Source organism: Diceros bicornis, chromosome 29 (genome assembly GCF_020826845.1).
Source record: "Diceros bicornis minor isolate mBicDic1 chromosome 29, mDicBic1.mat.cur, whole genome shotgun sequence".
NCBI lineage: Eukaryota > Metazoa > Chordata > Mammalia > Perissodactyla > Rhinocerotidae > Diceros > Diceros bicornis.
In genome coordinates this window covers 6,022,652-6,037,289 of record NC_080768.1, presented here as the reverse complement: position 1 = coordinate 6,037,289, position 14,638 = coordinate 6,022,652, and the positions used below count along the sequence as shown (strand labels likewise).

The 14,638-nt window shown below is 37.8% G+C and overlaps 2 protein-coding genes across 12 annotated transcripts in view; one reads left to right on the top strand and one right to left on the bottom strand.

Moving 5' to 3' along the window:
- Positions 1 to 9,999, top strand: part of ANGPT2 (angiopoietin 2) — a 52,827-nt gene extending 42,828 nt beyond the window's left edge. Inside the window, exons 6-9 of the mRNA XM_058524912.1 lie at positions 1,521 to 1,622; positions 2,192 to 2,358; positions 6,357 to 6,487; positions 9,352 to 9,999. Coding sequence (XP_058380895.1) covers positions 1,521 to 1,622; positions 2,192 to 2,358; positions 6,357 to 6,487; positions 9,352 to 9,512 — 561 coding nt within the window. The 3' untranslated portion in view covers positions 9,513 to 9,999. The remainder of the gene's footprint in view (positions 1 to 1,520; positions 1,623 to 2,191; positions 2,359 to 6,356; positions 6,488 to 9,351) is intronic.
- Positions 1 to 14,638, bottom strand: part of MCPH1 (microcephalin 1) — a 245,714-nt gene that overhangs the window by 115,985 nt on the left and 115,091 nt on the right. For 9 of the 11 annotated variants that reach the window (XM_058524909.1, XM_058524899.1, XM_058524898.1 and 6 more), the window contains one exon: positions 12,667 to 12,744. In XM_058524909.1, coding sequence (XP_058380892.1) covers positions 12,667 to 12,744 — 78 coding nt within the window. Of the gene's footprint in view, positions 1 to 3,633; positions 3,944 to 6,989; positions 7,098 to 12,666; positions 12,745 to 14,638 lie in introns of those variants that run through there. The other 2 variants (XM_058524905.1, XM_058524901.1) reach the window with 2 other exon arrangements.

The window sequence follows — 14,638 nt, the reverse complement described above, 5'->3', positions numbered from 1 at the left end:
AAAAATGCAGAATTATAGTATCACAGCAACTCTGATTACAGATAATACAGATTACAGATAATATATGCAAAGTACCTAGCATAGTGCTTGGAAAAGAGAGATGGACAGTAATGATAATAATGATAATTAATAATAATAATATCATATCAGGGTGGTAACAAGAGATTATCTTAAGCAGATCAATTTTATATGTCCGATTAATTTAAAATGGGGAAATCATTTTATTCTTAATTAAATATAATTTTCTTTAATGGAACATATGTTTCCAAACATGAGGATCATCAGGAAAGCAGTGTGGGCCAAGTGACCTTCATGGAGAAAGACTGGAATAGCGGTGGACAGAAATCTACTGGAGGACAGGGCACTGGGTTCCAATAGCAGCTCTCTATTCCATTAGCAATGAGACATCAGGCAAGCCACTTAAAATGAAGGCGTAGGTCTTGGTTCTCTTTTAGTCCTCATTCTGTAGGATTTTAACTCATAAATGCAGAATAGTTCAGATTTAAACTTAGTCTGCCATAATTATCTCCATTATTCCCCCAAAGACCATGGAAAACAACAAAGGAAGAATATTTCTAATTGGTTTTGAACCTTAACTTTCATATTTACTACCTTGAATGCTGTAGGAAAATTTATCTTAACTTTCTGGAAAACTTTTTCGTTCTACTATAATCTTATTATTTACAACTATTTATGTAATCTTATTTTCAGAGGTTTTTAATTTCATAATAAAACTCCAGCTGAGTTGAAATTGAGCATGCATGCTCTTAGCCCAAGAAAGAATTCTGTGTTCTGAACAACGTTTTTACCCACCAAGCCAGTTTAAAAGCAGAAATGAAAAAAGCTGGGAAGAGAAATGCCATGGGCATTGAGTAAAGTGCAAAGAAGCTTGAGGTCATGATCTGTGGGGTAGAGCTGCCAGGCCACTCAGGTCACATCCATCATACTTGGTCCCTGGAAGCCTCAGGTCACTCGTACTGGAGGATGAACCGAGCAACTTGACTTTTATCCCTTATGGAGGAAGCCTAACGGCCCCACAGGAGTCTCAAAAACCCTACAATGCAAGAGGATCCCTTTTACATAACTCTCTGCAGAGTTGATAGGGACTGGCAACTATCATAAAGGTTTTTAGGGCTGTGAATGCAAGCTGACAGATTTCTACAGGTTGGAGATGAGAGGTTTGGGGCCCATCTGCCAGGATGTCCCATTCACAATGAATCTCTGAGGAACAGCAGTCTTTGGGTCAGCTATTGGGTGGGACTTTAGCCTAGAACAGATGATGGCAAGAGAGTCATATTTTCATCAACGTGTCGTGTTATATTACAGTTTATTTTAAATTCATGGTTTTCAACTTATTTAAAACCATCTGTGTCTTGCAAGACCACAAAGATTTCCCCCAGAGAACCGTATCAGCACAAATTTTATTATAGGTATCTGCCTTCATCTCGTTGCTGTTACTTAAGACGAAAACCTGAGTTGCGATGTTTCTCACGCAGTAACCGAGCACTTCCCATTGACAGGCTTACTGCGACATGGAAACCGGTGGAGGCGGGTGGACAATTATTCAGCGACGTGAAGATGGCAGTGTTGATTTTCAGAGGACGTGGAAGGAATATAAAGTGGTATGAATATTCTTTAAACCATCTGAAAATAATTTTCTTTGGGAACACTAACTCGCGAGATCTGCAGAAGCTTCACCACAAATCCACAACTAACCGATGACTTTTGACAATTTTTTTTTTTTTTTACCAAAGTGTTCTTTTTAACTGGTGTTTCGGTCTCCCCATTAAAGAATGGTCCTGTCAATGTAACGTGAACTCTATAGAAAAACAAAGGCATGTGAGCGCTAGGCTTATTTTTAATGGCAGACTCAGCACTTTTGGGTAAGCCAACTGTTTCATAGTGCTTCCCACGTCTGCAGACCTAGCTGTTTATGCTTATGTTTCTACTGGTGGTTCCCCAAGTAGTTCTAATTATTCTAATACTAATTTTCTTCCAGTAACAGCTTTGTTTCTTAAAACTGAGCTTTAAAAAAATCTACTTTCTTATATGGAAGAACCCAAATTTTCACAGTACAGGAATGTCTGCTGAATATCTGATAGTTATTCCGTGCCACATTGATGGACTATTGATTTCAAATAGATGAAGAAAAAATAAATGAGGTAATTTAATTTTACAACTTGGATTACAGGGATTTGGGAACCCTTCAGGCGAATACTGGCTGGGAAATGAGTTTGTTTCACAAGTGACTAATCAGCAACGCTACGTGCTTAAAATACACCTTAAAGACTGGGAAGGGAATGAGGCTTACTCACTGTATGAACACTTCTATCTCTCAAGTGAAGAATTCAATTACAGGTAAGTCAATTATAGGTAACTGAAGAAAGTTAAAGGATTTGCTGGGTGATTATTCCAGAAAATGAGAACCCTACTGTATTAACCAGGATCTAAACTACTCTTAGACTGCCTTAAATGGAAAAACATCTTGTTTCTTAGAGCTCTTTGCTACCTTTAGGTAAGTTTCTCTTGTTTTAAAATTCTAACTTTGGTTTTAACAGTATAAGGGAAACTTTATGAGGGCAGTGTTTTGTGGGGTTTGCTGTGTATCCTCAAGGTACAGACGAACTCTTCCCAGCAGATAATGGGCATTCAACTATTTGTAGAATACGTGAATGTTCTGTCTCTATTATAAAATGTCATACAATATCAGAACAGATGTATACCTATGACAATATTGTTTTCTTCCAAAAGGTTTTGAAAGTTAAATCTATCTCTTTGCAGTTTAAACATATTCCATTGTTATGTTCCATACCGAAGTCAGAATGAGTTGCAAGTTTAAAAGTGGCAGAATTAGGTAGGATGTTAGTTAGTCAGCTCCTCAGCTCTCCGCTGTAGAAAGAATAACTGATTCTCAGGACCCCCAAAGAACTTGCCGTGTGCCACCAATATGGTGGCGCTCATCTTGAATGTTCCAAGAAAAGCATGGGCAACCTTGACTCGGAATTTACTTTCTGGCTCTCAAATGCCATGAGAGTAGAGGCAGAGAGCAGCGAAGGGACTGAAAGATGAGCACCTTGTGAGGCAAGTGTACACACTGTGTATGCTGTTATATAGAGAGGTACCAGAGATGCACTTGCAACGGTGGGGGCAGAAGTGTGATTGTGCATCGGGTGGCACCAAAGGAACTGGTCTGAGGAGGCACAAGAGAATGGTTCAGTCACCAACACAGGCCTGAAGGAGTCTAAATAGCACAGACTGGTGGTAGTTGGTGGTCATGGAGCAGACATTTTGAAACACCTACTCTTGAGGTCAGAAATAAACAAACGAGGTTCAACAGGAACACCACAGGAAACAGTCTTCATCTGGCCTACAGTCCCATCTAAATCTCATTAATGCCCAACTCAGACCCTCTGCTCAATAGAACTTCCAAGATCTGAATAGTTTGGAAAACAAACATGATTTCCAAGTTCTTGAGCTGGCTTCCTAGGGAGGGTCACAATGGGCAGCATGGAAAAATGGGCTGAAAGTCAGCTTGCCCGAACAACTACTTGGAAACTGTATATATAATATATAATAATGTATACATATTATATAAAATAATAAAATAATATATATATAATATGATAATGTCCAGTCTGTCCTGCTTTATAAACAGTGGATCAGAATTCAGAAGCATGTTTTGAAAACAGATAAGGTACAACAAGCATTGACCTGACTTTTTAAAAGTCAGTGACACACAGCCCATCAATTCTCATTATAGAAAGAGCAGGGCTCTCTCGGAGAGGCAACGAGCCAGATGAATGAAAAGATAGGTGTTGGGTCTTGTTACAGCTCCAAGCTGACTCCAAAGAGATCAAAACTTCAATGAATTTCTAGACGCGAGTGGTTGGTCATTGTTTTACCTCCAAGCTAAATATTTTTTCAACTGGCAACAGTTAGGAAGCTACAACAGAGGAATTAGAAAAAAAAAAAAAAAGAAACACAAAAATTAAGGATTAGACTGTTTGTATAAGAAGATTTTACAAAATGGGTCATTACCCTCGTATGCTGACATTATAAAAATATTTTAAACTAAAATGGTTCTTAACAGATATTTCCTTTAGAAGTGCAATCAATTTTTGGATATGCCATTTAAAAAAGCACACATTTGTTTAAAGGTCAATTTAATTTACTTGGCAGTGTGAGATAGATATTACATCAAAAAAATTATTGTCCTAATAAAGCATGTCAATGTGATAAGGAACTGTGATAATAACTACAAGTGTTACAGAATGCCAACTGTGTGTAGAAGCTGACTTGCTTTTTTCTAAAGAAATGTTCCCCAAATGTTGGAAAACTAAAAAATAACATGTTATAAGCAATGGATAAATGCATCAACAGAATGTGATTCTTTTTACTGAAACTAAAAACTACTGTATGTTAAACCTTAAAAACCGGTCACTTTTCACAAGCATTCTGGCAGTTCTATACAAACACTGAGATTTAATGATTAAATGCTGGCATTACCTCTACTTTCACTTCACCATTACATAAAAGCAACTGATACCAATTTAAAGCAATTTCAAGAATGTGGCTATTGTTAATACCCAAGTTTTTAAAGAAAGCAACTTTAAACCAATGGGCCACACAATAGAAGGATCTAAAAGTATACAACCTTTCTAACAGAGACTAATAAAAAATAGTATTCTTCCTTATTTTGCTCACTTTTGGGGAAATTTAATGAGTTCCACCAGAACGGAAATTGTTCTAAGAGTTAAAAAGAGGAAAAGGGAAATAGTTTATCTCAATCATATCTATGATTAATGAGAAGGGCCTAGAAAGAAATAAAAGTGTTTCGAAATCATAATGATGAGTAGAACTTACATGAACGCTTTGTAGCAGGTATTTAGGGGCTGTGCTAGGGTCATTTTTGAAACATGAGGATAACAATGAAATTCAGAAATTCAGTCAATGCCTTATGATGAAGTTTCTGGAGCTACAATATTAAAAACAATTTTAAATCCAAGTCATTAACATGAAAGTTACTTAGAACTAACACTTTATGGACCCTCATTTGATACTGTCCCTGCTGCCATCTTTTCACAACTACTTCTTCAATAAACAAACATCCTTGTTAAGGTGTGCACCAGGGTGGACCCATACAGAGGAGTCAGACGCATCCGGTACAAATCCTAGCTCTACTACTAGCTCTGGATGAGTTCCTATCTCTGAACCTCAATGATTTCATATGTAAAAACAAGAGTAATGCCTGCCTCTCAGCGTTGGTATGGGCATTCAGTGCACATGCCCGTGAAAGTGCCTGGCACGGCCTGGTTAGAGATAGTCTTTGGTGAACCTTTCCTTTCTTCTTCACCCTCTGTTCTAACATGAATTCTTGGAAATTATATTCCTTCCAAGGTGGTGGCTGGCAAATGTGAGCAGAAGTTACAAAGATGAGCATCATTTTGGGGCTTAAAGTACAATTGTCCCTCCGACATTGCAGGGTTCTGTTTTGTAGGATCCCCAGCACGGGAAGACTCAGCGGGAGCCCCAGGCTCCCATACTCCCACACTCCATGTACCGACACAGTGACGTCGCATTCTGCACAGTCACGTGCCGTCAAGTGAAGCCCTGCTCTGAGCTGTACCGGGCCAATCTGCATAGGCTCTCCTGAAGCAGTTTACGTACCTTCTCCTTCCCTTCCATTCTCCTCACTGGCACACAGATCACTGTGCAAGCCAGATTTTTGGCATCTTCTGAAAGTGTGGGCTATTATCTGGTGTCTAACCTATTACATTTCTTTCTTCCTCACCGTCTAGTGGGTTTATGACACTACTATAAAGAGAAGAGGCAAAACAGTCATGGGGATTTATTTTCCACACAGCTCTGTAGATTTCTACTCCAAATTCAGTGATCATTCCTTGTTGTCTGCTGCCCTCCCCACCCCCACCACTGCACTGAAAACAATCATGTTTGAAGCTGTCCAGTCATCTCAGGACTCTCATTTTTATATGGATGTTGCCTGGAGAGCTGGAAAGAGGATCCCCTCATGCTGTATTCTCCCCTCTTCTGTTTATCTGAAAGCAGCAGGAAAATAAATTACAGGGCCCTGAAGTCCCTGCTGATGCTTGTGCAAGTGATATGCGTTGAAGCGTTCATGAAAACATTCCTCTTTGCCTAAGGATTTGATGATAAGTTGGTTCCTGTTTATACCAGGGCGAAACTATTTTGTCCAGAGTATGCATTAGTGCACTAACCAGCACAGAACGCATTTCTGTGGAACGGAATTCTTCGTTACAGAAAATTTTCCACTACGGTAAATCAACAGCCCAAGCCAATTACGTTCTTCTGTTTTTTTTTTCTTTGCCTATTTACAGGATTCACCTTAAAGGACTTACAGGGACAGCCGGCAAAATAAGCAGCATAAGCCAACCAGGAAATGATTTTAGCACAAAGGATGCAGACAACGACAAATGTATTTGCAAATGCTCACAAATGCTCACAGGAGGTGAGATGACTTTTCTCTCTTCCTATTTGTGTTGGCAAGGAAGAATTTCATAGAGTGAAAGGCTGGCTATTTGGACTTCACCCTGTGACGGGTGACAATGTCCACATTTCATAAATAGACACGCTTGATATAGGGAGACTTGTTTTTCACTTTTTCAGACTATTGAGTTTAAGCAAGAACGTGATACTGAGCTAGAATTGTCAGCAGGCCAACTGTGTCTCTTCAGGACCTAGCCCTGGCAAGGAAAGGGGACATGTGACATTCAGCAGGCTCTCTTGAGTTTGTGCTCACTGAGCATCAGATGTTGGAGAGATGCTTTAATTTCATGTTGCTTTATTAAAAGGTTAAAAATTCAAAATCGCAACCAAACAGTGATATAGATCCATTACTACAGAAATGTTTCCAATTAACAACTTATTGTTCAAACAAGGAATTTTCCATTGTCTTTTTTAAGGATTTCATTAATATATAGCAAATACTTATAAACACAAAGAAACTAATTAACCAATCTGCTTTTTTAGGGCATCAAATTAAAATGAATGATTGTCCACTTTAAATTAAGGCCTTTATTTTCAGGTTCTTCTTGTGTTCTACTTTCCACGTCAGACTGCTTTAAAAAAAATGGGAAACATACCCATAAGCAAAGGACTGTTGTAACAGTCACTTAAAATGGCTAAATCAGTATTTAGAAACACTTAAGAGTTCAATGATAGGAACCAACTGCTAAAAAACTTATTCTTCTGATTTCTAAAAGTTTAAAAAATTGAATAACTGGAACCAGTTAATAGTGACTGACAAATGCTGTCAAGTTAGTTCTTAAAAACACTGAAAGATTTAAAACAGCAACAAAAACTCTGCCAATAGTGCAAACTGAATGTAAGGCAGACGGGAAATTGGCAGGTTTAATCCGGAGACCATAAACTGTACTACCAAAAATCCACCCTTTACTCATCGAGGGAAACCAAAGGTAAGAGCTATAGTTGATATATCTTATAAATATAAGGTACTGCGTAAGCAAGGAAGAGATTTTAGCTTATTGTGTGTTCACACTTCACTTAAGAATCATTTAGAGTCAAAAGGAAGAAGTTATTTATGAAAATAATTTGAAATTCAGTAATTTTCATGTCTTTAAAATAATACCGAAAGAATTGGCCTCCATTACAGAAATCAATCCTATGGTTCCTTAGATAATATATTTATAAATATAAATATAATTGGCAACACGGGTCTCCTCTATTGACATAATTACTTCAAGAATTATTTCAATGAGAGAAGGCTGTTACATTGATTGTGTAAAAGCTGCCTGTCTCCCTCATCCTACTGTAATAATCCTTTTAAAAGCCAATGAAAAAGGGAAAAGGCATGGGTGGGGGCACCAAATATACCCAGCCCTTTTTTCCTGTCTGCCATTCCCACCCTGAACCCAGCTGTCAACTCGATAGGGCGGCGGTTTTCAGACCACCCGTATGTCATGAGCTACTCGAGAGAGTAGGAGAAGTGCATTAATAACCAAGGAAACAATATATTTATTTATTCTAATCAAGATTTAGGGCTGAGAGTGGAAGTGGAAAAGAGACTGGGGAGAAGAAACGCAGCCCAAGACAGAAAGTGAAGCGCTCCCGACTGTAAGAAGTCAGATTCCACGGTCTGGACCAGAGATAAGCCAGCCTAACGATCAGCTAGATTTCTGCATGGACAGTAAATTCTATAGTGAAGCCAAGTAACAGGGTCCCGAATGGACAGACCTATAAATCTGTAATATTCTCGAGTATTTTAAAAGATACTGAATAACAAACACAAATGTCTTATCAAAGTGACATTAATTCAAATCAACTCAAGCCACGGAGCTGCTACCATCAGGAAAGAATTTAGGTGATCACAGTCCCATGTATAATATTAACATAATAATTTCATCAGAATACTTTTTAAAGAAATAAAACCTCACAGATACAACTAAAGCTGCCCTGAGGTAACCACTGACTCGAGGTTCATTCACATTATTTATTTTACTATGTATGGAAATATCAATACTAGTTGTTCCTTTTCTCTGTATTTTAAAATTTTATGTAAATGGCATCATCCTGTACGTGTTCTTCCAACACAATGTTTTTACAGTTTATTCAGATGAATGCATATAGATCGAGGTCATTCCCTCCCCTCGCAAACCCAGGGCCTCTGGCACGCTCTTGTTTCTAGGTAAGGGCGTTAAAACCCCAAGCCTAGCATTCAGGAGTAGATGTGGACCCACCCCCTTACCTCACTGTGCCAGGCACCTCTTTTGCCCCCTGGCTTTACCTTAGTGAGCATGCCACTACAGCTTTAAATTTCCTTTTTGTCTCTGGGACTTAAAGATTTCCTTTTTATCTAGCTCCACTGAGTACTTACAATTTGTTATATTTTAAACAAAAAGAATTTCTTTGGTAAGGGGAGTGGAGCCTGAACCTGTCCAGTCCACTATGTTGCTGGAACTAGAAAGTAATCCTGGCCTGACAAGAGCCATCCAACAATTCTTCAGTTTTTGACTTATCCATAATTTCAACTGTACTGTGTGCTTACCAAATCAGGACTATGGAGGATGGCCCCCTATTCACGTCTGTGGATGACTGGCCTTTCCACAAAGCACAAGAGAAATGGAGTAAGAGAGCTCGTAAAAACATTTGCCATAATGGAACTGTGCTTTAACCAGTGTAAAGGCGGAAAACCGTACTCCTCACCTATCGATGTAGCACATTCTACCCTCAAGGATATTTGCCTACTTAAAATGCGTGGAATGTGACTAGTGGATTAGCCGAGTATATCCCACTCCATGGTAAGGTAGTTGGGGTTACCTAGTTCCTAATTCCTTCTGTGTTTTACTTTCACAGGCTGGTGGTTTGATGCATGTGGTCCTTCCAACTTGAACGGAATGTACTACCCACAGAGGCAGAACACAAATAAATTCAACGGGATTAAGTGGTACTATTGGAAGGGGTCGGGCTACTCGCTCAAGGCCACCACCATGATGATCCGACCAGCAGATTTTTAAATGCCGCACACACCTAAAGAAGGGTGTATTGTACTGTTTTCAAAGACGTAACCCCAAAGCTCTAAAAGACACAGCTGCATACTGTCTCCTCTTCCACCTCAGACAGAGGCATGCTCTCGGGTGCAGAAGGGGTCCATGTGCTCCAGGTTAGAGCCTGTAAACTTCATCACTTAAACCTGCACCACTGTACGAACCAAAGCTCAACCCAGAACAAGCAACAACCTGGTATTGTGACCTGGTAGAAGGCCTGGGCAAAGATAAATCCAAGCTTGCGAATAAGACTGACAATTTACAGACTCTTGTCAAAACAAAGAATGTTATGTGCGAGCTCATCAGTAAATAACTGGAAAACAGAACACTTATGCTATATAGTAGAGATAATCTTGGAACTGCATTCTTCTAAGCACTGTTTATAGATTGTGTAAATATCCATATGTCCTGAATTCAGCATCACTATCATAATTAAAAGGAAGAAAAAAACTCTCTAAGTCATAAATATCTATTATATATTCAGGGATTTTCTGAGAAGTGGTTATTAGCATTTTAATATTCGGAGAAGGAAAAACATAGTTAATGCATTTTTACTCCTCCTTTTAGGTGCTTTGAATTTTCATTTTGAAAACAGCATATTTACATATGTGTTGACAGCTTAGTTTTAAGTTAATGCTCAAATATATATTTCAAGTTTATATGGTGAAAACTTCCAGGACTCTGAAATTATTAATAGAAATGTGTGTTCTTGTAGTTTATATGAAGATTGTACTATTTTTTTTCTGCCTGGCTGTTAAATATGAAGGTATTTTTAGTAATTAAATATAACTTATTAGGTGAGATGACCACATTTAACTATTATGATAATATTTACAATTTTGTAATTTGATTCCCAAAAACTGATTTGCCTCAAGACAAGGAAAATTTTGATTTTTAATGATGAAGAAAATTATACATTTAATTTCATGACAAAGAGGCTTTACTATCTTTTAGTCACTACTCTAATACAGAGGTTTTTTTCTCTCCCAGTAAGATGTATTTTAGAGAAGTAGGCTACAATTTAATTTTTGGTTGAGAAAACCCTTCCATTTAAAATTCGTACAAAGCTACACTTCTCAAGCTAAGATTCACCTCTAAAATTATTTAAGGAAAAAAACAATTTGCAATAGTAAGATTTTTTTTAATGTCTACCAGCAAACTTAAAAAAAAAAGTGTTCTGGAGTGCAAAAACAAAATCTGATGTTTATAGTACATTCAAATGTTTACAGAAAATTTTGAGAGCATAGATTTAAGCTCAGGACTTCAAAACCTTAAACTCCTAAAGTTTTAACTCTGAAGTTTCATAGTACAATTAATACTAATGAACATTTGTGTAATGCTTTGTAATTTGGAAGCAATTTCTCATATATTTGCTTTTGAGGCAGCTGTTAGGAAGCTTCGAGCCAAATGTGCAACCAGCATTTACCTCGTGTCTTTCTTCACCTTATACTGTTCTGCCACTATTTTTTCCTTTATTCCATTTTTCTTATCTAATTTATTTTACCCCTACATGCGCCCCTACCCCGACTTAGTTTTACTTTTTTTGTGAGGAAGATCAGCCCTGAGCTAACATCCGATGCCAATCCTCCTCTTTTTTTGCTGAGGAAGATTGGCCCTGAGCTAACATCTGTGCCCATCTTCCTCTACTTTACATGGGATGCCGCCACAGCATGGCTTGACAAGCGGTGCATTGGGGCATGCCCGGGATCTGAACCTGCGAATCCAAGGCTGCCGAAACGGAGTACGTGCACTTAACCGCTTGTGCCACCGGCTGGCCCCCTGACTTAGTTTTACAACACTCACTTGTTGCTACATGTTTTAAGTCAATTTATGTACTCTGGAAGAGTCAAGCGCTCTGCCTTTTCACCATGTTGCACTTTCCCAGCAAGTATATTAACCGAGTAAAGAACCTCCCCATCTTAGGATAGTTCCTCTTGTTACATTTAAGAAGGCATTATAAATTCAACAGAGGTATCACAGCTTTGTATCAAGTTAAAAAAACATCTGATAATAAGAAAATATCACCACTTCATAAGAAAGTTTCCAGGATATCTCAACGACCGCGTGACAGATAACCAAGGGGGGAGGCATAATACAGGAAAAATTGGCAACAATGTAACTTATATCACTTGCCCACATAGGCAGATAAAGTGAATTTCAAAGACAAACCTCACTGTGCTATTCAGACATATATACTGTCTTATGACAGAAAATGGGAGGATTTTGTGTTTTTATTTTACACTTCAATTCCTTACATGGTATTTCAAATGAACAAAGAGTCTTAATGAGAGGAATTTTCTCTTTTCTTAAGAAAATATTTATAAAGCTGAAAGGAAATCAAAACAGCAATATTAAAAATGAAAACATAAGCAACCCAACAACCTAGCTAACGACAGTGATGAGAGGTCAGACTTCAACTTCTTGTTATGGTATAGTTGCATGGCATAACAACTAAAAATCATGAAGACTGGTCGCAGACAAAAAGCACTATTTATCTTTCAAGTATTAATCTTTTCAAAGAACAAACTGTCACAAAAACCAGTTAGCATTTTTAAAAATGAAGCCAACTTCTGCACAATCCTGCGTCCAACCAAACCTTAAATTACCTACTTCATTATTGCTTAATTTTTAAAAAAATCAGAACCTGGAACTTTTTCATTAAGCATTTGAAATACTTAAAAGTAAAAGTAAGTCGAGTTAAAGTTGAGTTTAGGAAAAACATCAAAATATAAAGACCACATCATAATGCTAGTAGGCCACAATTTTTATACCATCAGTTCTATCTCTACTAACAGTAAAAGCACTATTTTTTAATGCAGTAAGCAAGATATACTACTACCTTCTCAAGAATCTATTCTTTTTTTTTTCATTTTGGTTTTTTTCAATCCTGAGGACTTTTATAATTAAAAATTTGGGGGACTGCATTCCTCATAACTTTTTGCAGAATATTTTCACATTTGTTCTCACAAATAGATAAAAAGTGTTAAGTTCTGTGAATATGTCTTTTTAACTATGGGCATAATTGCTCTTGATATAATAAAAACCTCAGTCTTTATCTATGCTTATAATAATTTCCTGAGAGTATCAAATTGTATTTACCATCATAAAATAACATCTGACTTACAGGAGCTGCAGGGAAGTAGTTAGCAAGTTCAAACGGTTCCTCAGAAATCCAGTGACCCAATTCCAAAGACCACAGTACCTACAAGTAACACAACAAATACGACATTTATTATACATTTATTAGGCTCTTAGTGGACAATAAACCACTTTGAAGATATAGCAAAAACAAACAAAAAAACCAGCAGTGACTACACACTCCATAGATCGAAGCTGATATGCTGGAACACCAGAGTGCCATCAGAATCTTCAGGTTGCATAAATGTTATGAGTATGAATAAATGCTTGGCTAAGAAAAATTCTCATGATGATTAGAAATCTGGGTTATCCTAGGGAGACCAAATACTAAACCTCACCCCATTTCTAAACATATAAAATACTATATTTAAAAAAAAAAAATTCCAAGTTTCCAATTTGAGTCATTATAATCCTCAGTAAATATTTCATCATTTTATTAATTTAAAAAAAACGCAAATTAGGAGAACATAGATTATAAGCCTAAATTAAAAAAGCAGTGCTTTTGGTATGTGACTTTATTTTTAATATTAGGTAATATTTTCAGGACAAGAAGTTCTCCATAACACATTTGAAAATACTTCCCAGACTTTGGAAGCATAAAATGTCTCATAAACAAGCTTTCATTATTATTAATATATTACTATTGTTATTATTGTAACTCAAACTTTTTTTTTTTTTTTTGCGAGGAAGATCAACCCTGAGCTAACATCCATGCCAATCCTCCTCTTTTTGCCGTGGAAGACTGGCCCTGAGCTAACATGCCCATCTTCCTCCACTTTATGTGGGACGCCGCCACAACATGGCCTGACAAGCAGTGGTCGGTGTGCGCCCGGGATCCGAACTGGGGCCGCCAGCACTGGAGCACACACACATAACTGCTATGCCACGGGGCCAGCCCCAGTTAACTCACACATTTTTAAATAGTCAAAACTATGTTTTTATTTTTAATTCAATGCTGTCTGAGATTCTGTAGTCATCCCTGCTCTATGACCAAACTCCCTGAAAATCTGTAAGCTTCTATGCAACAGTATAATTTTACAACTAAAATAATCAAATTGAATTACATAACTCACGTTTATCTTTTTATCTGCAATTTCATTTCCTACATTCAGTGAGTGTATTCTTTTTTTCTAGAGTTGGTACATAAAGCTTAAGCTTTTTTTGCTGAATTACTGGGAATGAGGCCCAAGTCTTCCTTTTGGGTAGTTTCTAAGGTTCAGAACCAGCTATAGGATATCAGTCTTAAATATTTCCTTTTTTATATATTAAAGCTAGTACTTATCCAACATGAGACAGCAATTTTTTTCCCTAAGAAAATGTGAGAATGATAATGGAATAAAGACAAGAATAGGATAGAGAATCTGAATGATAATTCTCAGCACTGGTCTGGATCTTACTTTTAACAGATGCACTTATTTATTCAACAACTGTCTCTTTCAGTTCACTGTTCGTTCATCTGTGAACAACTTATTGAGAGCCCACCATGAATAAGAACCCACGCTAGGTCCTGGAAACAAACCCAGACCTGAGGAGTTCACCCTCTGGGGGAGGCAGGAAGGCAAACCACAAATGGTGGTTTCTCCAGAACAGTGCTGTGGGAAACTACAGGAGGAAGCAAACTCACTCAGCCTGGGAGGACCAAGAAAGGGTCCACAGAAGAGCTGACATTTTAAATTGCGTCCTAAAGGATGAGTAAGAATTCATCAGGCAGAGAGAGACAAGGGCAAGGGGAGAGGGGACTCCAACACAGAGAGAATACCACGTGCCAAGACAGGATTTAAGTAGGTTCTGGTTTTGGCTAGAGCAGAGGGTGCTTTGGAAGAGGTGCTAAGGAAATAGGGTTGCATGGAGCCCTATGGTCACATATAATAATATAGCATTTCTATCCATGTGCTCAGGGGCATGAGCATGTGGTAAGAGAACCGTTGAGGGGAGAATCAGGAGACAAGTCAGGAAAG